The 26,937-nt window shown below is 42.0% G+C and overlaps 3 protein-coding genes and 1 non-coding gene across 4 annotated transcripts in view; 3 read left to right on the forward strand and 1 right to left on the reverse strand.

Annotated features, from left to right (window-relative positions):
* LOC134456111 (regulator of G-protein signaling 20) overlaps positions 1-4,606 on the forward strand; it is a 10,104-nt gene extending 5,498 nt beyond the window's left edge. The window contains 4 exon segments of the mRNA XM_063207545.1: positions 154-340; positions 2,585-2,632; positions 4,318-4,475; positions 4,477-4,606. Of these exon segments, the coding sequence (XP_063063615.1) occupies positions 154-340; positions 2,585-2,632; positions 4,318-4,475; positions 4,477-4,606 (523 nt within the window).
* A 4,115-nt stretch (positions 4,607-8,721) lies between these two features.
* lypla1 (lysophospholipase 1) lies at positions 8,722-19,385 on the reverse strand. The gene is made up of 9 exons (XM_063206070.1): positions 18,968-19,385; positions 18,669-18,700; positions 18,471-18,536; positions 17,695-17,742; positions 17,375-17,445; positions 14,124-14,197; positions 12,853-12,954; positions 11,343-11,519; positions 8,722-9,175 (listed from the first exon to the last, which is right to left on the reverse strand). The coding sequence occupies exons 1-9, from the start codon at positions 19,034-19,036 to the stop codon at positions 9,122-9,124; spliced, it is 693 nt and encodes a 230-aa protein (XP_063062140.1). The 5' UTR covers positions 19,037-19,385; the 3' UTR covers positions 8,722-9,121.
* Positions 19,386-19,785: 400 nt separating this feature from the next.
* Positions 19,786-19,857, forward strand: trnaa-ugc (transfer RNA alanine (anticodon UGC)). Its single transcript has one exon. It is a non-coding gene; the product is annotated as a tRNA-Ala (tRNA).
* A 422-nt stretch (positions 19,858-20,279) lies between these two features.
* On the forward strand, positions 20,280-26,937 carry mrpl15 (mitochondrial ribosomal protein L15). Its single transcript, XM_063206072.1, has 5 exons — positions 20,280-20,452; positions 21,690-21,847; positions 22,713-22,878; positions 24,712-24,835; positions 26,506-26,937. The coding sequence occupies exons 1-5, from the start codon at positions 20,348-20,350 to the stop codon at positions 26,844-26,846; spliced, it is 894 nt and encodes a 297-aa protein (XP_063062142.1). The 5' UTR covers positions 20,280-20,347; the 3' UTR covers positions 26,847-26,937.

Below are 26,937 nucleotides of genomic sequence, written 5' to 3' on the forward strand. Positions count from 1 at the left end.
TGCGATATTTCGCAGTGAAGTTACTGGTCTGGCACAAATTGAGATCAAATTGGCTGTATGTGGTGGCCCCATGTCTGAAACGAGTTTGACATCACTCCATTACATGCTTGTTCGGGTGGGATTTGAACTGTCAACCCTCTGACTGATTCACAGCCCTAAGCCGACGCTGGAGGACGCCCGGATGTGGTCGCAGTCGTTTGAGCGCCTGATGAAGAGCCCGGCGGGCCGGGGCTGCTTCCGGCAGTTCCTGCGGACGGAGTTCAGCGAGGAGAACCTGCTGTTCTGGCTGGCCTGTGAAGAGCTGAAGAAGGAGACCAATCGCGGAGTGGTGGAGGAGAAGGTAGATGCGGCAGAGCTTATCATTCACTTATCAGAAGGAAGTGAATAAAGAAGCACTCATCAGATTTCTTTTTACATTTTTAATCGCCTCACATCACAGATGTTTCGGGCTTACACCCTTCTTCAGTGTGAAATCGCATTTCACACTGAAGAAGGGTGTAAGCCTGAAACGTCTGTGGTGAGGCGATTAAAAATGAAAAAAGAAATCTGATGAGTGCTTCTTTATTCACTTTCTGTTGAGATTTGAGTTGGTTCATTGACAAAGTTAAGCACCCAGTGTAAAGTATAAGAAGACAAGGTGTTGAGTGCGCTTCCTGATCTTTCTACTGTTATCAGAAGGACAATGACCAGGTTGTAGTGCATTACTAAAGGCCCTGTGTTATGTCATAGTAGCTAGCTTTTCAATTACTATTACGACGTGAATAGCCATGCATTATGGGTTTAATACAGTGCCCTCCATAATTATTGGCACCCCTGGTTGAGATGTGTTTTTTAGCTTCCAATTATTTTATTTTTTTCTAAATAATATGGGACCTTAATGGAAAAAAAGAGAAAAATCCAACCTTCAATACAAGTGCATTTATTCAGTGGGGAAAAAATCCCACATAAAGAAATAATGATTTGACATCAAATAATGTGTGTCACAATTATTAGCACCCCTGGTGTTAATATTTTGTACAACCCCCTTTTGCCAACAAAACAGCACCTAATCTTCTCCTATACTGTTTCACAAGATGGGAAAAGACAGAAAGAGGGATCTTCAGCCATTCCTCTTTGCAGAATCTCTCTAAATCATCCAGAGACCTGGGTCCTCTCCTCTGTACTCTCCTCTTCAGCTCACCCCACAGGTTCTCAATGGGGTTGAGGTCAGGGGACTGAGATGGCCATGGGAGGAGCTTGATTTTGTGTCTGGTGAACCATTTCTGTGTAGATTTGGCCATATGTTTAGGGTCATTGTCTTGCTGAAAGACCCAGTGACGACCCAGCTTCAGCTTTCGGGCAGAGGGCAACAGATTTTGATTTAAAATGTCCTGGTATTTCAAAGCATTCATGATGCCATGCACCCTAACAAGGTTCCCAGGGCCTTTGGAAGCGAAACAGCCCCACAGCATCACTGACCCACCCCCATACTTCACAGTGGGTATGAGGTGCTTTTCAGTATGCGCATCTTTCGTGGTACGCCAGACCCACTTAGAGGGTTTGTTGCCAAAAAGCTCAATCTTGGTCTCATCTGACCAAAGCACACGGTCCCAGTTGAAGCCCCAATACCGCTTGGCGAACTCCAGACGCTTGCGTTTATGATTGTGAGTGAGGAAAGGTTTTCTCCGTGCATGCCTCCCAAACAGCTTGTTGGCGTGTAGACAGCGCCTGATGGTTGATTTGGAGACTTTGTGACCCCAGGATGCTACCATTTGTTGTAATTCTGTAACAGTGAGCTTTGGAGATCTTTTGATTTCTCTTACCATCCTCCTCACTGTGCGTGGTGGCAAAATAAACTTGGGTCCTCGTCCAGGCTTGTTTACCACTGTTCCAGTTGTTTTGAACTTCTTAATTATTCCTCTCACAGTGGATATGGGCAGCTGCAGTTGAGTGGCAATCTTCTTGTAGCCTCTGCCTGACCTGTGAAGGTCGACGCACATCTGCCTCACTTGTATGCTGTGTTCCTTTGTCTTTCCCATGTTTAAGAGTGGGTAAGAGAAATGGCCTCGGTGTCACGTCATATTTATACCCCAGGGAAACAGGAAGTGATGAATTACTAATTAAATGTTCCTACATACTCTGGTAAACTTTGTAAACTACTGCAGAAATGACAGAAATGCTTCAATTATATTTATTTCCTGGGAATTGTTAAGGGTGCCAATAATTGTGGAACAGGTGATTTAATGAAAAATATTTTTTTTTTAGTCAGGGATTTTTTTATTTTCTTACAATTCATTTGAGTTGAAGGCTACATTTTCCTACAATTTTCAGTGTGACAGTATTCTTCTGCAATAAACACTGAATTTATTTTAAGGCTTTTAACACATCTCAACCAGGGGTGCCAATAATTATGGAGGGCACTGTATGTGTTTTGTTTTTATGTTATATGGTCTGTGAAGCATCTTTGAGGGTCTAGAATAGTATTATTATTATTTATATATTGTAATTCATGTATTTATTTATTGCTGTTTATATGTTGTTATTTACATTCTGTATTATTGTTATTATCATCATTATTATTATTATTGTTATTATTATTGTTAAGGTGCGGCAGATCTACGAGGACTTTGTCTCCATCCTGTCCCCACGAGAGGTACTGTACCGTACACACACGACCCCTTTTTCTTAACCCCTTAAGACACGGCATTATAAATTAGCTGTTAACAGAATGGCTATGACCAAGTTGTAATGTATTACTAAAGGCCCCGTGCACTGTCATAGTAGTGTAATACTATAGTAGTTAACTTTCAATGTCTATTACAGCGTGCCACAAGAGGTACGGCATGCATTAAAGGGCTACTATATATATATATATATATATTTTTTTTTTTTTTTTTTTTTCTTTTGAATATAGTTCAAACAGGCACTTTTGCATACCTCTGTAGTTGGACATGTGCATATAATATTTTCCCAGTGAGTTAATCATTCAAGAGCATCATTCATTCACTCAACCAGAAAGCTTTAATACAACGTTTCGGTCCTCCGACCTTCTTCAGTTAAAATTACCAGAATTTTAAGTACCTTTTGCCTAAAGAGGGTTGGATGACTGAAACATATTAAAGCTTGCTGGTGGAATGGACAGTGTGTGGCCTCTTTTTCACACTGTTTTTGAATATAGGAAAAAGTAAACAGCATCAAGTAACAAAACATTACAGGGCTTAACCTACATATTTCAAATGCCTCTGTGTACCACTGAAGCTGCAATCAATTAGACCACTCCTTCCTTTGACTTACATACCAGTTGAGCCAATGAGAGAGTTTGTCATTTTTAGCAGCAGTTGGTGAGACTCTGTTCACCGCATCGGAGTCTTCGGAGAACCTTCAGATTTGTGCCACTGGATTGTTAGCCTGGGCGAATAGCCGACTGTTGACTCCGTCAATCAGTCCGGCAAAAGCCATGAGGAATCCGTCTCCGTGGACGATGGAAGATGGTCTGATCTTACTCTATCATTTAAATTAATTGAAGTTCCAAACTCAAATTAAAACCCATATTGTGCTTTATTAGCATGCCTGTTACGTTATAGCGTCACAAAAGCATACAACTAACAAAATGAAAGTGTGAATATAGTTACCTTAACCAATCAGTAACAGAGATCGCGGGTGAGTTCTACGTCACCACTCTCAACTGTTTGCTGATTGGCGAAACACTGAGAGAACCGAGCTCGAGGCTTTTGCCAGACGATGTGCAGAGCCAAAATCTTTGGGTGGAGTACAGAGGATGGCGTCGCGAGGCTACTGGATTGTAGCTTCTGAATCCAAGTGGCCCATCACTAATCTGAAGGTGACGGCACACAGGCCAACATTTTGAGCAATGTTGCCGGGCAATGACATGATTGACTACTAATTTTCCAACTAAATTATTTTGAACATTTGTCTGATGCTCATCCAAGTACTGATGGAAGTGTTTGGGGGGAAAATGTCCAAATAAAATCTTATAGCATCGTTGCCCAGAAGTGTTATTCAAAATGTTTCCCTGTGTATCACCACCTTCAGTGTTCAAACGTTGACTGTGAAAATTGACTGGGCACTTTCCAATGCGGTATTGTGCCTTTGGACTTTTGGGTGCGTAGGTTCCAGTAGGTCAACTGAGGGCAAGCAAAGGGAACTTGATGCAACATGATGCAATAGGGTACTTTTATGGCATATTAGAAAAAGTGAAGTCCAAACGTTTTGGTCACAGTCAGACCATCATCAGTGCAAAGAAAATAAATAAATTAAATAATATAACATAAAGATAAAAATAGAAATTGACATGTGCACATGAAAATGTCCCCTCAGGTGAGCCTGGACTCTCGGGTGCGAGACGTGATCAACAAGAACATGACGGAGCCCACGTCGCACACCTTTGACGACGCGCAGCAGCAGATCTACACCCTGATGCAGCGCGACTCCTACCCGCGCTACATGAACTCGAGCATCTACACGGACCTGCTGCACACCCTCGAGCAAGAGCAGCAGCAGCAGCAGCAGCAGCAACAGCAGCAGAAGGAGCAACAGCCGAAGCAGAAGGAGCAACAGCAGAAGCAGAAGCAGAAACAGCAAAAGCCTACAGAAACCTCCTGAATAGCACGCACACACGCACGAGCTTGCATACACGCACACACATACGCACACGCATGCACATACACACACACACATGCACGCACACACATGCACAGTGAGACACACACACACACACATGCATGCCGACATTGCCAGAGCTGCTGCAGACCCTGCCGCAGCAGATGTGACAGATGTGACCCACTTCAGAAACTTTCTGAAAAACACACCTTACATTAGGCTATATTGCATTACTTTAAAGCAGAAAGTTTTGTTTGTCCAAATCCACTTAGAAAGTGGGGGCATATACAACAACTTACTGTACACCGTGTGGGGAGATGCGCAAGCGTGCACACACACACACACACACACACACACACACACACACACACACACACACACACACACACACACACACACACATCCAAAATACCATGACATAAAGAAGAGTTCAACAGATAGTCCAGATACATAACAACTACTTGTCTATATGTGGCACCTCTCCTATACATTACCTACATATTTACATTGTTGTTGAGCAATGCATGGTGAATCCTCTTTTTCACACAGTCCCTAAACACACTAAGATGGACACACTTGAGCTTAAAGTGACATGTATCTACACAAAAAACACACATGTGTACGGTTTGGCATGATCACTCACAAAACTAAACTCTGGAACTAGTAGAGTAGATAGATACTACACATTCACACACACACACACACACACACACACACACACACACACACACACACACACACACACACACACACACACACACACACACACACACACACACACACACACACACACACACAGCTTGCTTGACTGAAATACATCACACAAGTGAGGGTAATCTTTATTGCACAACCTCAATACACCCTCACCCACACATACACTCAACCCTTCAGCATTCAGATCCCTGGCTCTGAAATTAAGAACATTCTCAGTTGTCAGTGAACATCACTGAATTGCGTAATGCAGATAAAGTGGCTTGACTACTGTCCCGTACTGTACTGAGAAACTGGCCTGTCACTCACTGCTTTTTTCTTTTTCACACAAACAGATGTTCCTCTCCCCACTTTGCCTCTCAGGAGCATCCACTGTATGTCACACTGGCTGCTCGGCGCAGCAACGGCTGCCTGAGCTAGCCATTACATTTTTATTTTACCTATCTGTAAATAGAATTTTCAGGTAACAAAGGTGACAAATTATTGTGGTGTTTCAGTCAGATAGCCTGAAGACATGAGGTACTGTGTGTGCAAGTTTGTTTATTTATTTATGTATTTATTTATTTCGTATCTACGGTAGAAGGAGTAGGCCTACGTCGCCAGTTGTACTGTATTTGCATGTCATCAGAGCAGTTGCTGCGATACAAATCACATTGAAGACAACCAATCATGTCACTGTAAAATAACAAAAAATTGAACCCTATACAGTTTAGCTTCACACATTATTTTTTTTTCAAGTGGAGAAGTACAATCGTAAGGCAGGTATGTGCTAGCAACTTTAGCCGTAGTGCTTTTGTAGTTGTGGTTGATCTGAGACATTGGGTTCTTTCCGTTATCCCATCTCTGGTCCTGAACCTGTGCTTGTGGCCAGGCCCGTCGACAACGGGGGACAAAGGGGTAAATTGACCCGGGCCCAGGGATATAGGAGGGCCAGAATTGGGTCCAAATTACATTGTGTGTATTGGGTAGGGGGGCCTTTTCAGATGACTTTGTCCTGGGCCCAGAAAAAGCTGTCAGCGGCCCTGCTTGTGGCCTCGAGCTTTGCTCACGCCCCGCCTCCGTGGAGAAAATTACATTTCCCTGCTCTCAGCCTAACCGAAACAACTTTTTGCAAACTTTTCCCCATTCAGCATCCAGATTGCAAATGCAGAAAAAGACCTTTGAAAATGACCTTCATCATGAGGCCACAAGCACGAGGAAGGATGGGAGTTCGGATAATGAAAAGAACACATTGCAGTTCCACCTGGGGGAAGGAGGTCCACGAGAATGGATTACATGTGAGCCTGACTTAAATAAACTCAGGAGTAATTGCAAACATTTCTAATGGAGGCGGTCCCGGGCTTAAATTCCATTCAAAGCAATAGGACTCCATACGGCAGGTTTACAGCAGCTTAGGCAAGCTTATAGTAATGTCTTATCAGTGTCTTAGGTAGAGATGTACAGGATCCAAGATCCGGTTCCGGATCCGGCAGGATAATAGGGTTTTTCAGACTATCCGGATCCGGTTCCAGGATCCAGGATCCGGTAGCCGAGGCTTTTCAGTCAAAATAGTTTGAGCCAACGTGATAAAAGGGCCCACGTGTGTGAGTGGGCTATGTGTTTCAACCCTTTCGTAGGATCCGGTATCCGGTTCCGGCAGGATCTTAAGCAGTGGATCCGGTATCCGGCAGGATCCTAAAAATCAGGATCCGGTGCATCTCTAGTCTTAGGATAACCCTGTGCAGTACTTGGGGAGGGAGGCATTGTCTATTTGGAGGTTTACACATACTTACACGTACTTAACAGTTAAGCTGTAGATGGACAGCAAATCATTTGGAAACCCCCTCCCCTGAAGTGAAGGTGTTAAGTTTGGGATAGTTAAGTTTACGATTCTGACTGTCACTGCCTACCTTTCCCTGTGCCACCAAGAGAAGACTCAGGGGGAAATGTTAACTTCTTACAATAGTCTTGCCTTTATCTCAGAAATAGACTACACAGGATCTTGCATTTTTAGATTTTCCTGATATACCCTACGGAGAAGAAGGAACTCGAAATTGACTTTTTATCACCCAAAGGTGGATTCTATTGATCATGGACTTTTCAGCACACTGTGTACTTAAATTTAATGTGATCTTGACAGTCAAGTCAAGAATCTACAAAATAATGAATTGTAGTTTGTTTGCTCAGAGAATTCCCTCAAAAGTCAAATGCATGAGATTTTCCTTCCCAGTAAAAATATTCAAATAAATAATAATAAAAAAACACATAGAAGCGGCAACACCATACCCAACACTGTTATATCATGTCATAGATGACTTGATGAAGTAGTGCTAGAAGGCCATTAATATGGAAGTTAATGTACAAATAAATGTAAGTGGAAATGGAAGTATGTGAAATAACAAATTAGTTATAGTAGATATTTAACGCCTGAAAGTTTTACATATTAGAGCTGAAAAGTCTAGTGTGTAACTTTGTTAGGCTACTTTATGTATTTATTTCCAAAAAGGTATGCTGACCATTCATAAATTATATCTTTTTCCATTAACATTTAACAAGTAAATAAATAAATATTTACTGGTCTGACCAGAGTAGGCTTCGCCACCAAAGATGTCGGCGACTGGAAATTCGGCAGATTTAAACGGAGAGTTTTGACCTATGAAAAATCAAGGAAGTGTACATTTCCACACCATAACGGAATTCTTGCAAATTGGTGGTAGTACACACCAATGAAAAAGACAACATTTCTGAGTGGTCAGTGTAATTCTGGAAATAAACTCCTAAAAATGACACACTGAACCTTCACAATTTTGGATCTTGTGTTTCCAAAAGACTGACATGCGTAGTAGTCAAGGCAGTTGTACGAAGCCGTATTTCCCTCTGGCGAATCCCACACCTGTGCCTTGAACTGTGGTGCATTTAAAGTTACCAATAAGGGAATTCCTTTCAAAAACACATCAGTAACACCTAAACACATTCCATATGTAGTGTCACCATGGGGGTGCTTTCTTTTAGACCTTTGTTGCAATACTGTACAAACAAGTGGCTTTGATCTATTTATTTACAAAAAAAGCATATTTTTTAAAAAGTGGTTATTGTTTTTATCTGTTAGACTAAAATGACAGGAATTAAATAAAAGCACAAATGCTTATATCACACACATAACAATGTGTTCATTTTTTGTACATGTGTAAATGATGAATGATACATGAATATTGTGAAGGATGGTTGTCAAGCTACAGTTAGTGATGCATTGAAGATTTTGCAGCTTATTTCTCATCAATTTTTCACACAGTCTCACACAAATCAACATCTCTGTTTTGCTAACATGATTATGACAAGTACTTCCATTCAATATTTTCAGTCATCATAATTTGATTTATTCTCAAAAAAACAGGGACAGCACACAAAATAAATCCTGAACGACACAGGACGGTAAAGCAATTGATGTTTATTTACAGCATATGAGCAGACAATCATCTAAAATTCTCCCGTTCTGCAAAAACATCACTTGCCAATGAGATTACCATGGCGATGGTGATTTGTCTACAGCTCCTCTTCCATGACCTCCGGATGTGGATGGTGACCCTGACCCCTTGGCCTGTCTGGCTCACGGAGTCGTTCCTACCATAGCAACAGCAGTAGCAGCATGTGTCCTCTGTCCCCAGGTGGCAGATGGAGGAGTACGGAGGAGAGGTCCTGGATGGGGTTTGGTTCAGTTCTGTTGTTCTATTCGGTACCACTTCAGTCTGATTGGGTCGCTTTGGGTCACCAGCCATCAGCGAGGTTGGGGATAGCCCTTCATCCCGTCAGCAGTTTTACAATACTGTCTTGCTTAGTCGATTGGAGGCAGATTTGTGTCTATGAACTCTTTGATGTCGTCCATTTCCTGAAGGAAAAGGGAGCGTAGATAAAGTCAGATAGTGATAGGGTCTGCAGAACAAAACAAAAATACAGAACCAAATACAAGCATCAGACAGTGAAAAAGGCTAGTTACGAATGTAACTGTGGTTCTATGAATGCCAGATGACCGCCAGAGGCGTCACAGCCTGTGAATGGAATGAAATAGAACTGTAGGTTTTTAAAGTTTGGTATTGCACAGCTGATGCCTCCCACATTTTAATAACAGTTGTGTGCGTGCATTTCGGTTGGACAGATAGCTAGATATGATGGCAGTGCAAAACTTGGCAGGGTAAAGCAAACAGCACATGGGTCATTCTGTTTGAAATCAGACACTTTGGGCAACGACCAGCACGGAAACTTAGTATGCCTTTTTAGTGACAAGGTAGAAACCCAGAACTGCATTTACATGAGTTTGCATTGGAAATGAGAAGTTATAGCTGAATGGTGACGGCACTCCGTTGCAATTGGGGGGCATTAGTCTCTATTATATTTTTTGATACTAAGGCAGAAATAGCCTGGTCCTGACCATCCCATAATACTATCATTTCATTTCGTATTTATGGTCTGGCATTTGTTTGCTCTGAAGCGATTGTAGGATGCAGGAAGTTTGCACTCAGTTATGGTTTGAAATTATTGGACACCTCTCACCCAATCGGTGGCAGTTACTCAACAACAACATAGCGCAGACCAATGGCTCTTGCGCAGATGTGTACGTCATTGTCACGAGCGTCCTCCCCCTTTCGCCCCCACGTGGGGGGCGTATTCGATTATTGGCTGTTTTCTGGGTGGGGCGTTGCGATCAAAATTCTACTGCTCCAGGCACTCCACAGAGAAGCACGGCCAGACTACAGTAGTGGAGCCAATCCTGTGGCGGAAGTACGTAGGATGGCTCGCGAGGCTAAGGCAGAAAGGCAGTGGAGACACTTCTGTGGCAGCACCAGTTTGGCTTGGGAGCCAAAGCTGCTATGGCAACCGGCTTCAGGGGCTAACACACAGTTTACAGATTCATGCGAATGTGGCCAGAACAGGCAAAAACACATCCCACTCATAAAAGTGCAAATTTTGTTGTGATATGATTTTGTTATCATATGTGAAATCTGGAACACGTGTCGAAATCAGGATTTAGCTGACTCACTCCATTCACTTCCATTACATTTTTTTGGCAAAAAGTGACCATGGTCCGGAAGTAGGAGGGTGTGGCTAAGGCATTATATATAGCTTTCAATGAATATTTATGCTGCTTAGTGATGGGCAACCAGGCTTAAAAGGTGCAGTGTATAATATTTTAGTAGTTTATTTACAGAATTCATGCAGCCCATGCACAATTTTTTTCACAATTTTTTCACAAATACTTACCACCCTTATCAAATTCTAAGTATTCATTATGACTGAAAATTACAATTTTCATACATGAAAAGGTGGATCTTGTATTGCTTCAGCTTTTAGCTGTGAAACACTGTGATTTGGTCAAACTAGTAAATACTAGTTTATTACTAAATACTAGTTTATTATTAAACATGGGAATAGGCAGCACAGCTCCAATGAGCAGCATAGTTGCAATATCTACTGTTGCAACAATGCTTCATATGACACCTGTAAGCAACAACAATCCAGTGCTGATATCAGTCATTTACAGACACACATCTAGTAATCAACTGCTGAGGTAGAGACAGGTGATGTGTGAGGATTCAATAGAGTAATCTACAAAGTAGCATACCAGCGGACAGACCGGTAAATATTATATGGATATGGTTCTAAACATTTTCTGATGGTAGGCAGGGCGCATTTCCTCACAAATCATGCTCTGACCACATGAACGCTTCAAAATGGTTCCAGATTCCTGTATAGTGCCTTTAAGTGCTTAAGTAGAGGCAAGGGATGGAATATATGGTACTACCAAGTAAACTTTGGCGCTACGTCCACCTGTGTCATTTTTCCCCCCTCCCCTTGACTTTGACCTGTGCTTATGCTTGTTGTTGTGCATGTGTCTTAAAATGTCCATGTGTGCTTTTTATGTATTTTTGTAAGCTACTTGACACCTTAATTTCCCCCTTGTGGATTAATTGAGCCACTCTGCTACTCTGTGATGTCTGCGTGTGTATAATAAAGTACTTCTGTTGAGGTCTGGCAGGAGGTAGCAAGCCCTGACTGACCTGCGGGCAGGCGGAGTGGCCCATCCTGCCGTACGTCTTGAAGGTGATGTTGACGGGGTTCATGAGGGTCTTCAGCTTCTCCACCGTCAGACAGCCGAACATCAGAGGCACCAGAGGGTCCGCCTCACCGTGACACTGGAGCACGGGCACCTCCCTATTACCCGAGTCAGCAGAAGCCTGAAGGACAAACACACACACACACACACACACACACACACACACACACACACACACACACACACACACACACACACACACACACACGCATGCACGCACGCACGCACACACACACACACACAGAGATGGAGGAGGATATAGGGAAGTTAAAAGAAGAAGTTGGGTGTGGATGAATCACTAGTTATCAGTTTAATGCACCGCCTAGATATGGCTGCCGTTGCACCCTAGGGCCCCCCACCAGCCAGGGCCCCCCTGATTGGTCAAAGTGGGGAAAACAATTTTGCTTAATTGCAGATGGAGTAATGAAAAACATAATCTATTGCTAATACTCCTCTCTACACTTGGCAGACTTAATTAATAGCTGGGAGTTATGACCGTTTAATTTAATTGTTTAGCTTAATCCAGTCCTGATCAGACTAGTAAACATCTTTTTAATCTCGAAGTAAATAAAGATGGCAGCACATTCATCTACATGTATCACACATTAACACATCTACCCACTGAAGTAAAAAAGGTCAAAGGAGAAATCTGGAGTGGATGAATGCATAGTGATAAGAGTAGATGAGTTAAAGCTGCACTGCGTAGGACTGTGGCCAGAGTAGGTATGGCAACAATGCTGCTCATTGAAACCAAGCTGCCTATAGGAGAATCCTTCCCTGACGTCTGTAATTTAGAATACTTTGCATCCCGAAGACTTTGTATTTGACCAATAAAGCTCATCATCATAAGACAGAAAGATGGATAAAACAGGATGATGGATGAGAAGAGAGATTAAGATGGAGACACCTGAGGAAAAGAGTTCCTGAGAGGATAAGACAGAGAGATGGATACAACAGGAGTTCCTGGTGGATAAGACAACAGGATGATGTGTGTTAAGAAAGATGGAGACACCTGAGGAAAAGAGTTCCTGAGAGGATAAGACAGAGAGATGGATACAACAGGATGATGTGTGTTAAGAGAGATGAGTGTTAAGAGAGATGAGTGTTAAGAGAGATGGAGACACCTGATGAAAAGAGTTCCGGAGAGGATAAGACAGAGAGATGGAGACACCTGAGGAAAAGAGTTCCGGAGAGGATAAGACAAGAGAGATGGATACAACAGGATGATGTGTGTTAAGAGAGATGGAGACACCAGGACGATGTGTGTTAAGAGAGATGGAGACACCTGAGGAAAAGAGTTCCTGAGAGGATAAGAGAGATGGAGACACCTGAGGAAAAGAGTTCCTGAGAGGATAAGAGAGATGGAGACACCAGGATGATGTGTGTTAAGAGAGATGGAGACACCAGGATGATGTATGTTAATGTATGATGTGTGTTAAGAGAGATGGAGGCACCTGAGGAAAAGAGTTCCTGAGAGGAAGCCAGCAGCTGAGGGCTAGAACACCGCCGAGCTTCTGCTTCATGGTGAGGGCAGTGTAGAGAGACAGCGCCCCTCCCTATAACACACACACACACACACACGCGCACACACACACACACACACACACACACACACACACACACACACACACACACACACACACACACACACAAGGGAATACACACAAATGTGTGTGCTCAGTTACAAAAATGTTTAAAGCCATGATATGAATAATCTTCACATGTATGTGTTATTTTTCATAGCAGCGTTGTAGTTGTTCTTGCTACAGTAATAGCAATGACAGTAAAAAGAATACATGACAAAGAAGTTTTTCTTTCCATCAAGTCAGTGTAGCTATACAATATGGGCTTTAAAAAAATAACTCTTCATGAAGTTCTGACCTATTTTATTTAGTTGTTTTATCCCCATACGTATGAATGGTTTGAGAAAAGGATCATCAACGCGCAGTGTAATTCTAGTACCTCATTTAATTTCACTTAAATCCTCCTCCTTTCCTGATTTCTTGGTTGCTTTAATGACAGAGACGTCTCAGACAGACAATGGCATAAATAATGAACTAATTAGACAAATTAATTAACTTCAATCCCAATGGAGCAGCTTTTAATAGCCAATGTGTCTGGTCCCAAAGGTCTGGCAGTCATTACTGATGTAAACCTGTTGGTCTACTACTCCAATGGTTCCAAAACTTTTTTCAGCAGGGACCTCCTTTTGGAACCTCTAGTCCAGTGCTTCCCAACCTTTTTTGTCCTGCGTACCCCCTTACCAACTTTTTCATATGATGAGTACCTCCTCGCCCTCATTCAGGCTCTGATCCTGTGTGCTATGTGACTGCACTCAATATATTTGTTATTATTACATTTTTCCGCGTACCCCTTGAGATGTGCTCGCGTACCCCTAGTGGTACACGTACCCCTGGTTGGGAAACACTGCTCTAGTCTACTCTGTGCTACAAACGGAAGCCAGATCAGATGAGCCCTCAAGTCCATGAGCCTGCAGTTTATAATAGATTACGTAATCCTTACACCGCCACGCTCACAAATGCTGCACTCAGATCAGTTAGTGTGTATGCCGCTGAGACTAAACTTTTATAACATGTTTTATAACATGTTTTTGCTTTGAAAATGGGCTTTAAAGATGAGTGTGTTATAGTATTGTATTCATTGGCTATGCAATTAATTAAAAAAATGAAGGGAAAAAAACAGAATGGGGGAGCCGACTGTGTACCTGAGAGAATCCTCCGAGTACTATTCTAGTGGAAGGGATCCCGTTTTTAACCTCCTGGTCAATTAATGCTTTGACTGTGGGGGAAATAGTTCAACATTAGTCAAGTGTCAACACACAGCATGACATTTAATAATAATAGTAATTATTATCATTATAATAATAAAGCATGAATTTTGTATAGCACTTTTCTTGAGACTCAAAGACGCTTTACAGGTAAAAAAAAAAAAAAAAAAAGTGGACAGTACAAGCGCACAGTAGGCTATAAAGACAGAAAAGACTGAACAGAGGTAGGGCAAAGTGCTTGGTGGTGATTGGTGGAGCTGGAGAAAGAGGCCTCTGGTGTAATATACTGTTGTGTTGTCAGGTGTCTGCTGATGTTGCAGAACTGTTGGGATGATATTTGGAAGTGAACTACGAAGTGATGCCGCACCATTTCTAGATATAAACTCATTTTCCACCTTCCCTTGAGTTAAATGATTGACTTTGACCTTTCTCCTGTACTTCCATCCTATGGCTCTGGCAACACAAATTCTATCTGGCATACAGTGCCCTCCATAATTATTGGCACCCCTGGTTGAGATGTGTTAAAAGCCTTAAAATAAATTCAGTGTTTATTGCAGAGGAATACTGTCACACTGATTTTTTTAGGAAAATGTAGCCTTCAACTCAAATGAATTGTAGGAAAATAAAAAAAATCCCTGACTAAAAAATAATTATTTTACATTAAATCACCTGTTCCACAATTATTGGCACCCTTAACAATTCCCAGGAAATAAATATAATTGAAGCATTTCTGTTATTTCTACAGTAGTTTACAAAGTTTACCAGAGTATGTAGGAACATTTAATTAGTAATTCATCATTTCCTGTTTCCCTGGGGTATAAATATGACGTGACACCGAGGCCATTTCTCTTATCCACTCTTAAACATGGGAAAGACAAAGGAACACAGCATACAAGTGAGGCAGATGTGCGTCGACCTTCACAGGTCAGGCAGAGGCTACAAGAAGATTGCCACTCAACTGCAGCTGCCCATATCTACTGTGAGAGGAATAATTAAGAAGTTCAAAACAACTGGAACAGTGGTAAACAAGCCTGGACGAGGACCCAAGTTTATTTTGCCACCACGCACAGTGAGGAGGATGGTAAGAGAAATCAAAAGATCTCCAAAGCTCACTGTTACAGAATTACAACAAATGGTAGCATCCTGGGGTCACAAAGTCTCCAAATCAACCATCAGGCGCTGTCTACACGCCAACAAGCTGTTTGGGAGGCATGCACGGAGAAAAACCTTTCCTCACCCACAATCATAAACGCAAACGTCTGGAGTTCGCCCAGCGGTATTGGGGCTTCAACTGGGACCGTGTGCTTTGGTCAGATGAGACCAAGATTGAGCTTTTTGGCAACAAACACTCTAAGTGGGTCTGGCGTGCCACGAAAGATGCGCATGCTGAAAAGCACCTCATACCCACTGTGAAGTATGGGGGTGGGTCAGTGATGCTGTGGGGCTGTTTCGCTTCCAAAGGCCCTGGGAAGCTTGTTAGGGTGCATGGCATCATGAATGCTTTGAAATACCAGGACATTTTAAATCAAAATCTGTTGCCCTCTGCCAAAAAGCTGAAGATGGGTCGTCACTGGGTCTTTCAGCAAGACAATGACCCTAAATTTATGGCCAAATCTACACAGAAATGGTTAACCAGACACAAAATCAAGCTCCTCCCATGGCCATCTCAGTCCCCAGACCTCAACCCCATTGAGAACCTGTGGGGTGAGCTGAAGAGGAGAGTACAGAGGAGAGGACCCAGGTCTCTGGATGATTTAGAGAGATTCTGCAAAGAGGAATGGCTGAAGATCCCTCTTTATGTCTTTTCCCATCTTGTGAAACATTATAGGAGAAGATTAGGTGCTGTTTTGTTGGCAAAGGGGGGTTGTACAAAATATTAACAACAGGGGTGCTAATAATTGTGACACACATTATTTGATGTCAAATAATTATTTCTTTATGTGGGATTTTTCCCCACTGAATAAATGCACTTGTATTGAAGGTTGGATTTTTCTCTTTTTTTCCATTAAGGTCCTATATTATTTAGAGAAAAATAATAATAATTGGAAGCTAAAAAACACATCTCAACCAGGGGTGCCAATAATAATGGAGGGCACTGTATATAATTGACTCGTATGTTGATGGTAGGTCCCATAAGATTAAAAGATAATTGCTTGCTTGGAAGTAGAAGTAACATCACCAGACCTAGAGAATGGCTCGAGGAACAGGAGAAAGGTAAAACTCAATTACTTAACTTATTTAAATTAGCTTATGTTATTTCCAGAAATGTATTGATTTTAAAAAGGTAGAGTATGTAGGATTGTGGCCAGATTAGACATTGCAACTATGCTGCCAATTGCAACGATGCCGCTCATTCCCAAATTTGATATTTTCATAAATAATTAGTAATAATAATAAACTAATAATAAACTGGTCTGACCGAAGTACAGTAAGTTTAGCAGCTAAAGATGTCTATTAGGCCTACTGGAAATTCAAAATGGCAGACACAGAGAAAACCCTCATTTTTAAGGATGAAAAGTGTAATTTCCCCAGTCATAATGAATACTTGGAAATTGATGGTGGTGAAAAAGATGACATTTGTGAAAAGGCAGCATACGTTTTGGGAGTACTGGAATTGGAACTACTAAAAAAAACTTACATAGTCTATCCTTAAGGTGTTGCTTTAATTATTGTTTTAATCAAGCATGCCATGAAAACTGAAAGAAAAGTCTGCGACACCAAGCTCCCGTTTCTCTTATTTAATGTGACGTTTCAGGCAACATGCCCTTCATCAGACATTCACCATGTCTGATGAAGGGCATTCTGCCTGAAACGTCACATTAAATAAGAGAAACAGGAGCTTGGTGTCGCAGACTTTTCTTTCAGTTTTCATAGTATTTTTGCTGGTCCTGCACCCAATCTTTTTGAGACAGATGTGCATGTTTTTCTCTTTTTGACAATTTAACAAAGCATGCCCATATTACAATGGCTAGGATCTCGGAAAGCGCTGAACAAAAAATGCTGTGTCATCGGGTACAGTCAAGTCAAAGGAAGCATGAGCAATACAACTGCATGTTGAAATGGGCAGGAATTCTCCTTTAGTACAGTACGTACATGCCAAAATGCAGTAAATTGTGGTCACATGAATTAGTGATTAGCCATCATTCCACCACTGGAGTTGGTACAAAATGAGAGAAAGATGAACTCACTGTTCTCAGCCGCTCGTTTAATTCCAGTCTCGTCCTCTGCTGAATCTGGACTCAAGCCGACAATATCAAACCTACACAGCAAACGGACATCAACCTCTATGAAATTACATTGTTCATGTTCAACCACTGCATCTCTTTGCAGCGTTTTGGCTGCAGTTTTAAAAGGTAGACCTACACTTTTGAACCAACCGAGGGTCTGACAGAACCTTTCATATGGGCCTGATATTTTCCACATTGGTAATGTAAAAATGAGTTCCGCTGAAAAGAGACCTGCCACGATGCATCAATATCATGTTAAATAATAATACAACGTTTCTCACCAAGACGGCATTCGCATGTTCATGTTGAGACTCACAGGCATGATCGGCCTGCAAATAAACAGAAAATCAATTAAACATTTCCAGAAATCATTCAGACATTAGTTTGCGATTGCCATTGGTCTACAACTAAAAATTTGAAGACTCCTCAAAGAACCCTCAACTGATTCGTGGAGGAACCAAGGAACCCAAATGTGCCCTGAGGAACTCCAAAGGCTCTCTGAAGAATGCCTTTTGTGTAGAATTCTTGGACACCTCCTTTGCTAGGTTAGTCAGAGGAGAACCTCTGGGTCACCAGTGTCAGAGAAAAGAAAGCTCCTGCACACTGTCCATACTTGCAGCATTGAATGGCATCATTTTGGTCTATTGACCATCTTCAAGTTATTCAACCTTGAATTGAACTGCTTGGTTAAACTGCTTGAAGAAAGTCAATAGACCAAAACGTTGCTATTAAATGCTGCAAATGTGGAAAGTATGTGGGAGCCTCTTGTCTCTGAAATATGTTCTTGTCTCTGTAAACGTTTTTGGAAGAACTCCAGGGTTAACCACAGAAATCTTCAGGATTCTTCGAAGGGTTTCTAAAAGAACCTTTTGGGGTTCTTCGGCCTGCCACAGTGAAGGAATCCGAAGGGTTCTCTGGTGAACCTTTAAGGAAACCTGTGGTTCTTGCACACACATGATTCATCTGAGAACCTTTAGAAGTTACCCCATAATGGCATCTGGGATCTTGGAGGAGCCTCCTAGTCATCTCTTACAGTGGCAGGCTGATGTTTACTCACGCATGAGGACAGATATATTTCACATGAGGAGTCCTGATCCCTGCGAAGGCCTCTGCCCAGCCATGCCTGAGAATACAGACGTAAAGGAAATACAATCAAATACAAATACCAATAATACGCATTGCAACTGTATAAGCTAATAGCTGGTTAGAAAAATACCACATTATATGTACTACATAGATAGACCATTATACTCACCCGGTGTCACCTAGGCCATGCAGAAATATCACCTGAGAGAAAAGTAACAGAGATGCATAAGGCACATCAATATCAAATTCTATTCCAAATCAGGTCAAGGTGAGGACATGATTACACAATAAAAAAAATTTAAAAAAAAGAAGAGAGGGAATAACACTTTGATGTCACTCGCATGCTTCTCAATTTAAGTGCCTTGTCCCAGCGGCTGTGGTAGCGGCCACTCATATCATAGCATGGTACAATGGCTGGAGCGCAGGTGACCTACTACATGTCCTCTCGGTTGCGCGAAATGAACTCACCGCTGCAGTGGCCTTCCGAGCTGCTGGTACGATGGCAGGCAGCGGTGCCGACATGTTATTACCGCACATACAACAGAAGGACTGCTGACATTCACCAAGAGAAATGGCAATGGCTATACAACTACCACCTCTTGTAAAGCACACAGCCGCCAAACAATTTGACTATGTCAGGCTACCCCTTCCGCTGCTGCCAGTGTATTCGTTCCCGACCTTACACCACCCGCATTCTATATCTGAACTATTCTACACCCATGCAACCATCACCCATTTATCTAAGTGTTTGTCGTGATTCCAAATTTCCCTGGAAAAACAATGTTGAGCCTATTGAAGAACGCCTGCAGCTGAACAGTTTTGCCAAAGTGTGCTCAATAGCGGTGTTGATCCGTGCCGGAAATCCCGCCTCCTGGAGCGGGTGAGTGACAGACCGCTAGCTCGGTGCCCTTTCTGCAAGTGACACTTCTCAACACAGCGTTGATGTAGTAGCCCGATTAGCGCGCTCTAGAGCGGGACACATACTGTGTCTGTGTGGTTGGTTACACATGCATATTTTCTGGCATTTATAAAAGCAAATAGAAAAGGACGTGGCGGGGAAATAGTGAAGTTTATCTGTGAAATGTAGCCCTATCTTTACAGTGTATAAATGCGTCGGCGGACACAATTTAAATTGATTAAAATAAATAAACAACCCAATTAAATAATAATAATAAAAACAACCCAATAAGGCAATGAACATAATGACGATTTAGAAAAATACTGAACTACATACTTCTTTTATTAACTATTTATAATGTTTTGTTGTCTCCGTACCGCTTAGCGTAGGGGGTGTAGCTCAGTGGTAGAGCGCATGCTTTGCATGTATGAGGCCCCGGGTTCAATCCCCGGCATCTCCACAAGACCTTTTCTGAAGCGAAGCGGAGCGAGTTCGAAATATCTAGCACCCACCTGTAACTGCATCATGTATGTGCAGTTGAATTTACCTGTACTATCCTTTGTAGAATAATGTACAACTACTTCCCATGGAGTCAGATTTAATGAACGATGATATTGTCTCATAATCTCTTTGCTCTGTGAGAAACTTGTTGGAGTCGCTCATATCAATGTTCAATCTGATAACCACATAAATAAAGATATCAGACAAATGATACCAGGCAACAAAAGAAACAGTACGAGTGTTGGCTACAGCGAGGGGTTGCAAATTCCCTTTTTTTCATAAAACACGCACAAACCATATCAACATCAACGCGCGTCACCACAGATCGGTGCGCACCACCGCCACCTAGTTGCGCATGGTAAAATTGCTTCCGGTTTAAGCACCCACGTGATACACACGCCATAACTGTTGTCCTTGGATGAAGTGCATGGGGTGGTATCGTTGGTACAATGTCTGCATCAAAGACCACTGGTAGGAAATCTTTATCTATTTTAAAGGACCTACCTCGGATTACACTAGCAAATCTGCGTCCAAACCCAGGGGCTAAAAAAGAAGTAAGTTAAATGTACAGCAAATCACCTGCAAAGTCTGGCCTCACTAACCAACCAAGCTAGTTAGCTAACAGTGAGAACCAAGTTTGGAACTGTCTGCCATCGCAAACCTACTAGGCTACAAATGTTTTTTAGTCGTGTAATTTCGCGAGCATTGTAGATGATCATGAGATCACTCTTAATTACAGTGTTATAAGTCGGCCATTGACATGTTGACATGCCGTCATCAAATCATTGCCTCATGCTGTATGCATACAGGTGTAGTCCCAGTCCTGTACTAGCCTGTGTGAAACCTTCAGCAAGCCTTGACAAGATGAGTTATTTGGCCTTGTCGAATTGTGGAATCAATACATGCTGATTGACAGGGGTGGAAAAGTAACTAAATACTTTTACTCAATATTGTACTTTAGTAGCTTTTATGAATACTTTGTACTTTTTAAGTAATTTTTTACTTGTACTTGAGTACATTTTGACCCAAGTACTTTACTCAATTACATTGGAACCTGGCCTGAGTACTGAGTAAAACAAATTGACTGAGAGACAAAATGCCATGCACAATAATGCCACAATCTGCCGTAAATGAAAGATTGTGCAGGATGGCACACAGCATTTCCACTATTTTACCATCTTGTATCAATGTATTGGATGATGGCTGGTGCCAAGCAAGAGATAGAGGTTATGGAGGACGATATTCAAGAAAAATAAACATGACATTCTCAAGAGGAAAGCTAATTAAAAGTAACTAAGTACTTTTACTCAAATTACATTTTAAGTGAAGTACTTTTTTACTTTTACTTGAGTGGATTTTTAGATAGGTACTTTTACTTGTACTTGAGTAGAATTTAGGCAAAGTAAAGATACTTTTACTTGAGTACACATTTTCTGTACTCTTTCCACCTCTGCTGATTGAGAACATGGCCGCTTTTAGGCTACCAGGTTGATGCCACAAAAACGTAGACAAATACACAAGGAGGAAACGTTGTAACAGTTTGCCATGGCAGTTACATCTTTATATAATGTTACAGTAAGCCATTATTACAGAATATCTGGTTTCTGTAACACCTGGTTACCCAAATGTCAGAACGGACAGTGATTGGTCACAAATTACTCTTAAATTAGATGAGACTGACCAATCACTGTGTTTCTCACATCTGGGTAGGGTAACCCACTTGTTATGATGGGGACAGATTTTATTTCACACCACACTGGCATGACAGACATCACTTGCTTTGTGTTTCAGGACAGGAGACGAGGTCGGGGTCTCCATGGCGGAGGCAAGAGCGGCCGAGGACACAAAGGTGAGAGGCAGCGGGGGAATCGCCCACGCCTGGGCTTCGAAGGAGGACAGACGCCATTCTACCTGGTCATCCCCAAGTACCCGTACAACGAGGGCCACAGGTAGAGATACTCTTCAAGACACTCACTGGGGGGCACATGATGGGAACCTCCAAGTGTTCTTGGGAGCACCATTAAGACAGCTGTTACAAATTACAATTTTTCAGTGGCATCAATCCATGATCTGAACAGAACCATATAAAATGCCTTTTTAAATATCGTAGAAGTGGAATAGCAGTTTATCATATAATGCTGACATAAGGCTCGTACATTAAAGTAAACATCCACTTTCCATTACACTTAGCTGATACTTTCATCCAAAGCAACTTGTATTGGCTACAGTCCCTGGAGCAATGTAGGCTTAGGTGCCTTGCTCAAGGCCACCTCAGCCATGGATGAGGGTGTAGGCAGAGGTCAGGTGGGACTCCACTCTCAGAAGCATGACATCATCACTCTAAAAATATACATATACTACATATAATTACATTTTAAAAATGGAGGCAGTTTGTTGCATATATTAGTTAGTTCAATTAGTTCATTTGTATACTGCTGTACTCTGTATTGACCCTACACTCTGTACTTGCTTGAATATCCTCTTTGGTTAAAAGCAAAGTCATTTAGAATAAGTCCTTTCACTCGGCGGCTATCTTGGCTACGCCTCAAGGGTGCAATTTGGGGCGCAATTTCAAATTAGTCAGACCAGGTGACTTAGTGGCGAGATGATTGGATAATTCAGTAAGCAATTGGCTCTTGTTGCCGGCCAGGTGGGATATGTGCAAGCACGTGCCATATTGACGTAACAAACTGCCCCCGTTCATTCCCATGGACACTTTCTGAAGTGTTCCGTCTCCTTATATACAGACAGTCTGCTGAATGTGTCTGCTGAATGTAATGTAATGTAGTCTATCAATTCTGTGTATTTAATTAGCCAGCGTCTCCAGCACCCACCTCTGACTCTGCGGCGACTGCAGTACCTGATTGACCTGGGCCGAGTGGACACCACACAGCCCATCGACCTGACACAGCTGGTCAACTGCAGAGGAGTCACCATCCAGCCCCTCAAGAGGCACTACGGCGTCAATCTGGTGGAAGAGGTGAGGAGCTGCACCCAGAGCCATGGAATTCAGAGGGTTTTTTTAGGTCTTTTTATGACTAAATATTAGGACAGGACAGTGAGAGAGTGACAGAGAGAGATGGGAAAGGATTGGCTAAGTATCCGGGACCAGAGTCACCATCGTAGCAGCCCAGTGCCCTACCGTTACGCTGTGGGGGCAGACGTGGCGTCTTGCTTCTAGGTATACGTAGTTTTGGTTGCACCCATTCACTTCAGTGATAACATGCTAACTTGGAACGAGGAGTATATTATCACCTGACTCCGAGAACAGCTGTAAGAACAGGAGAAAGGTAAAATTCAATTATGGAACTAAAGGGGAGGTGATGAATGGTAGGTATATTTCCAGTAAATTGTTGCCTTTAATATGTACTTGTTAGAATTCTGCAGACATCAGGACTAGCTAATGTGGTCAAATATTTTTTTATCACAATATTTCACCATCTAACATCCATATTTTGCTCTGCACTTTTACCACCATCACCTTGTCTTTTAAACATACTTGTATACAGTACAGTATGTAAGAGATGCCAGCTAGCAGAGTTCGGCGTAGAACGTAGGTAAACCTCCCTCCTGAAGCCTCATACAGTATCGGTAGGGCTGAGCTGTCAGTCTTAACCTTGGTGGGGTTGCAGGTTAACCATTTTAGGAAAATTGACCATTATGACATCACGTTGGGGGTTCCGCAGACTCATCGGAGTCTATGTAGAACCTTAGAATTCTGGGGGAGCTCCCCCAACGTGATGTCATACCTGCAACCCCACCTTTAAGCTCAGTGTTATCATGATGGGCCTCCCAAACAGGAGCGCTGACTTGTATGTAGCGGGCCCAGAGTGGTGAACTAGCACAGATCACCTTAATTACTACATACCAGTATGTTTTTTTCACTCAACATAACTAATGCAGTAATCCTGGGTTACACAATTTTACACACAAAAATCTGACAAGTTCACTTTTCAAGTGCTACTTATACTGTTTAAATTTATACTTGAAGTCATACATTTAACTGGTTCATTCTTGTACAACAACACTGATGCACTGCCTAGTTGGTTTGACTGCAGGAAAGGGACATCTGTGCAAGCTTATTTTTCTAAATTTAAGCCTATCTGAATTTAAGGAAAATCACCTAATAAGTAGTACTTTTGAACTAAAACTTTTATACTATTCAGACTTGTTTTAAGACATTTGTCCATGGGGCAAGTAATTTTTCTTGGTCAGATTTTTTACTTTTTACAAGCAGTACAGTTTTTGCTTGTAACAGTCTAAATAGTCTGAGTTCTTGTTCGAAAGTATTTTTTTGGAATTACCGGTATATCTCTTAATTAAGATTGACTAGAGAATAGAGATGCCTTTTTCCTTGAAACTAGAAATAGAAGCATGCTTAGACGTCATGTTTTGGCAGCACTCCTCCTGCTCCCCCACTAGGTGGCAGTGTGTAACCTGCTGTGTCCTCCTGATTTAACACATGCCCTTTCAACCTGCTCTCACAAAGTACTATAGCATGGCAATTTTAAACCATTTGATAATGCAAGACTGTTCATGTCAAACTGTGTCCAAACCTATTCCTCAACCTCTATTCTGTCTGTATAGATATGATTTAACACTTTTAGTTGTGTCTGGGGATATGTGCCGACAAGGCATAAAATAACATGACAAAATCAGTGTACAGACAGATGAAAATGATGCAAAATAGGTGTGCTTTTAAGTGATACCTCATGAGGTCAACTCAGACCCTCCAAGGAACAATTGTCAGGTTTGTGGCGCATGGCGATGTGTGGATCCCACTAACCATGTCTTTGTTGTGCTTGTGATTCAGGGGGCTGAACAGTTCTGTGCCAAAGTGAACATCGAGGTCCAGCTTGCATCTGAAGGTGCCATTGCTGCAATAGAAAGGAATGGAGGCGTCGTCACCACCAGCTATTACGACCCAAGGAGCCTAAGTAAGCAATGTGACATCTGTTGTAATACATACGTTTTAGCAAAAGCTTTATCCCATCTGCCATCACGGCACTGAACAACCTACAGCAATAACCCTCCCCCCTCCCCTCCTGGTTGTGCATTTAATGTATATAGTATGTTGTATGAGTACATGTGTTGGAGTGTGCATGTACAGGTGAATGTGTGTATGAAGGTGTGAGTATGTCTATGTGTATGAATGTACAGTATATTGCATGTGATGTCCTTATGTTTGTCCCTGTGTATTTCAATAGTGTACTGCTATCTGTTTCACGTCTTAATGTTGGCTTGTAACATGTCTTTGACGGTGGTGAAAACAAATTTCCCTCTGGGACAATAAAGGCAATCTAATCTAATCTAATCAATTATAAGCACACCGTAAGCACAAGGGCTAAACTATACCTGCAGAGCAGTGGGCAGAGGCCCTGACGAAGAGAATATATGAGATCCTTCTCTTAAAATGTGAGGGTCTCTACCATTGGTAGATTTACCAGGTTTACACCAAGTTTAACACTTTTTAGTATACCCCTTATATTCCATCAGTGTATCCAGAATAATAGACCAGCAGCAGCACTAAATGAATGAGGCGTAGTTGCTTCTCCAAATACCACATTTAGCTATTGCTGTCTGTGTTGTATCTATTGTCTCGTTCGTTCTTTTATGCAGACTCAGATTCTCTGGTTGTTCACTTCAGTTTTTACATTTAGTAATAATATGTCTTATGGTCTGCATGTGTCTGCATGTAACAGTGTGTAATATTATGCACTTATACGTTTTCATTAAGACTGGGAAAATTGCACCTTTCATACATAACATTAGGCAAGACTTACTGTACTTTGTCATACTAGTAAATGTTCATTAGAAGTTTGAATTTGGCAATAGGCAGCAGTTTCGATGAGCAGCATAGTTGCAATCCCTACTCTGGCCACAGTCCTACACAGTGCACCTTTTAAGTTGCCCTTACAAATCACAACAAATTGGTCTTAAGTTAGGGGTGGAATTAAACAAGTAAGTATCGGTGTATGTAGGTTTAGGTGTTACTCGAGCATACTGTATTTGCCACTGAACAGGGCCAACAGCTTCTGGAAGTGAACTGCTCGTTAAAGCTGTGCTGCCTATTGCCAAATTTGATCTGAAGTCATTCACTAATATTTACTAGTATAACCACAGTGCAGCAAGTTTTGCAGCTAAGAATGACTAATTCTGGAAATTAAAAGCAGACATCGACTAGATGCACCTTTTTCATATGTGGAAAGAGCAATTTTCCCAGTCATAATGAATACTTAGAATTGAATGGTGGTGGTAAGTATTCATGACAAGGGTAACATTTGTGAATGGGCAGCATTAATTCTGCAAATGAACTACTAAAAATATTATACAGTTATCCTTTTAACGTTGCTGTTATGTACTTTAGCCCTCTTAGTCCAGTTGGGCCATTGACAGGCCTGTTCACTCTTTGCCGGAAACACTTGTTGCAATGACAATGGAGAGCGTCTTAAGTAAACGATTAACATTTGAACATAACCATTTTGGTGACAATAAGGTTATAAAGGAGGCTCTGCGCTTAGGGGTTAAACTGTACCTAATCAATGCAACAGAGAAAGTAAAATGAATTGTAACCTTCCATTCTGGTGATTGATTGTCTTCCACCCAGCGGTCCTCATTAAGCCCGTGCCATTCTTCATGACTGGTCAGCCCATCCCCAGGCGAATGCTCCCGGGAGAGGACCAGGTGAAATACTACACGGACCCCCGCAACCGCGGCTACCTGGCCGACCCGGACCAGATCCAGGAGGCCCGCTTAGCCCTGGCAGAAAAGTACGGCTACGTTCTGCCAGACCTCTCCAAAGATGAACTGTGCAAAATGCTGGCCATGAGAAAAGGGGTGAGGCAGATATTCTACGGCCTGTCGCCCGGTTGGATCGTTAATATGGCGGAGAAGAAAATCCTGAAACCAACAGATGAAAAGTTGTTACAGTATTACAGCGCCCAGTAGGGTCTGCTTTTACCTACTGCCTTTTGTTGGCATTTTGATTGTGTAAATACATGCTGCAGTTGTTCACTTCAAATATATAAATGTGCTCCCA

This window comes from Engraulis encrasicolus, chromosome 9 (genome assembly GCF_034702125.1).
Source record: "Engraulis encrasicolus isolate BLACKSEA-1 chromosome 9, IST_EnEncr_1.0, whole genome shotgun sequence".
Taxonomy (NCBI): Eukaryota; Metazoa; Chordata; class Actinopteri; order Clupeiformes; family Engraulidae; genus Engraulis; species Engraulis encrasicolus.

What these genes read in the sequence shown, in the direction of transcription:
- mrpl15 (XM_063206072.1), top strand. Translation starts at nt 20,348, where the DNA reads ATGTCTGCATCAAAGACCACTGGTAGGAAATCTTTATCTATTTTAAAG. An exon ending in ACCCAGGGGCTAAAAAAGAA is followed by an intron (nt 20,453 to 21,689) that starts GTAAGTTAAATG and finishes TTTGTGTTTCAG; the next exon opens with GACAGGAGACGAGGTCGGGG. An exon ending in CCGTACAACGAGGGCCACAG is followed by an intron (nt 21,848 to 22,712) that starts GTAGAGATACTC and finishes GTATTTAATTAG; the next exon opens with CCAGCGTCTCCAGCACCCAC.
- lypla1 (XM_063206070.1), bottom strand. Translation starts at nt 19,036, where the DNA reads ATGTGCGGTAATAACATGTCGGCACCGCTGCCTGCCATCGTACCAGCA. An exon ending in CTCGGAAGGCCACTGCAGCG is followed by an intron (nt 18,701 to 18,967) that starts GTGAGTTCATTT and finishes CTTTTCTCTCAG; the next exon opens with GTGATATTTCTGCATGGCCT. An exon ending in TAAACGAGCGGCTGAGAACA is followed by an intron (nt 14,198 to 17,374) that starts GTGAGTTCATCT and finishes TTTCCCCCACAG; the next exon opens with TCAAAGCATTAATTGACCAG.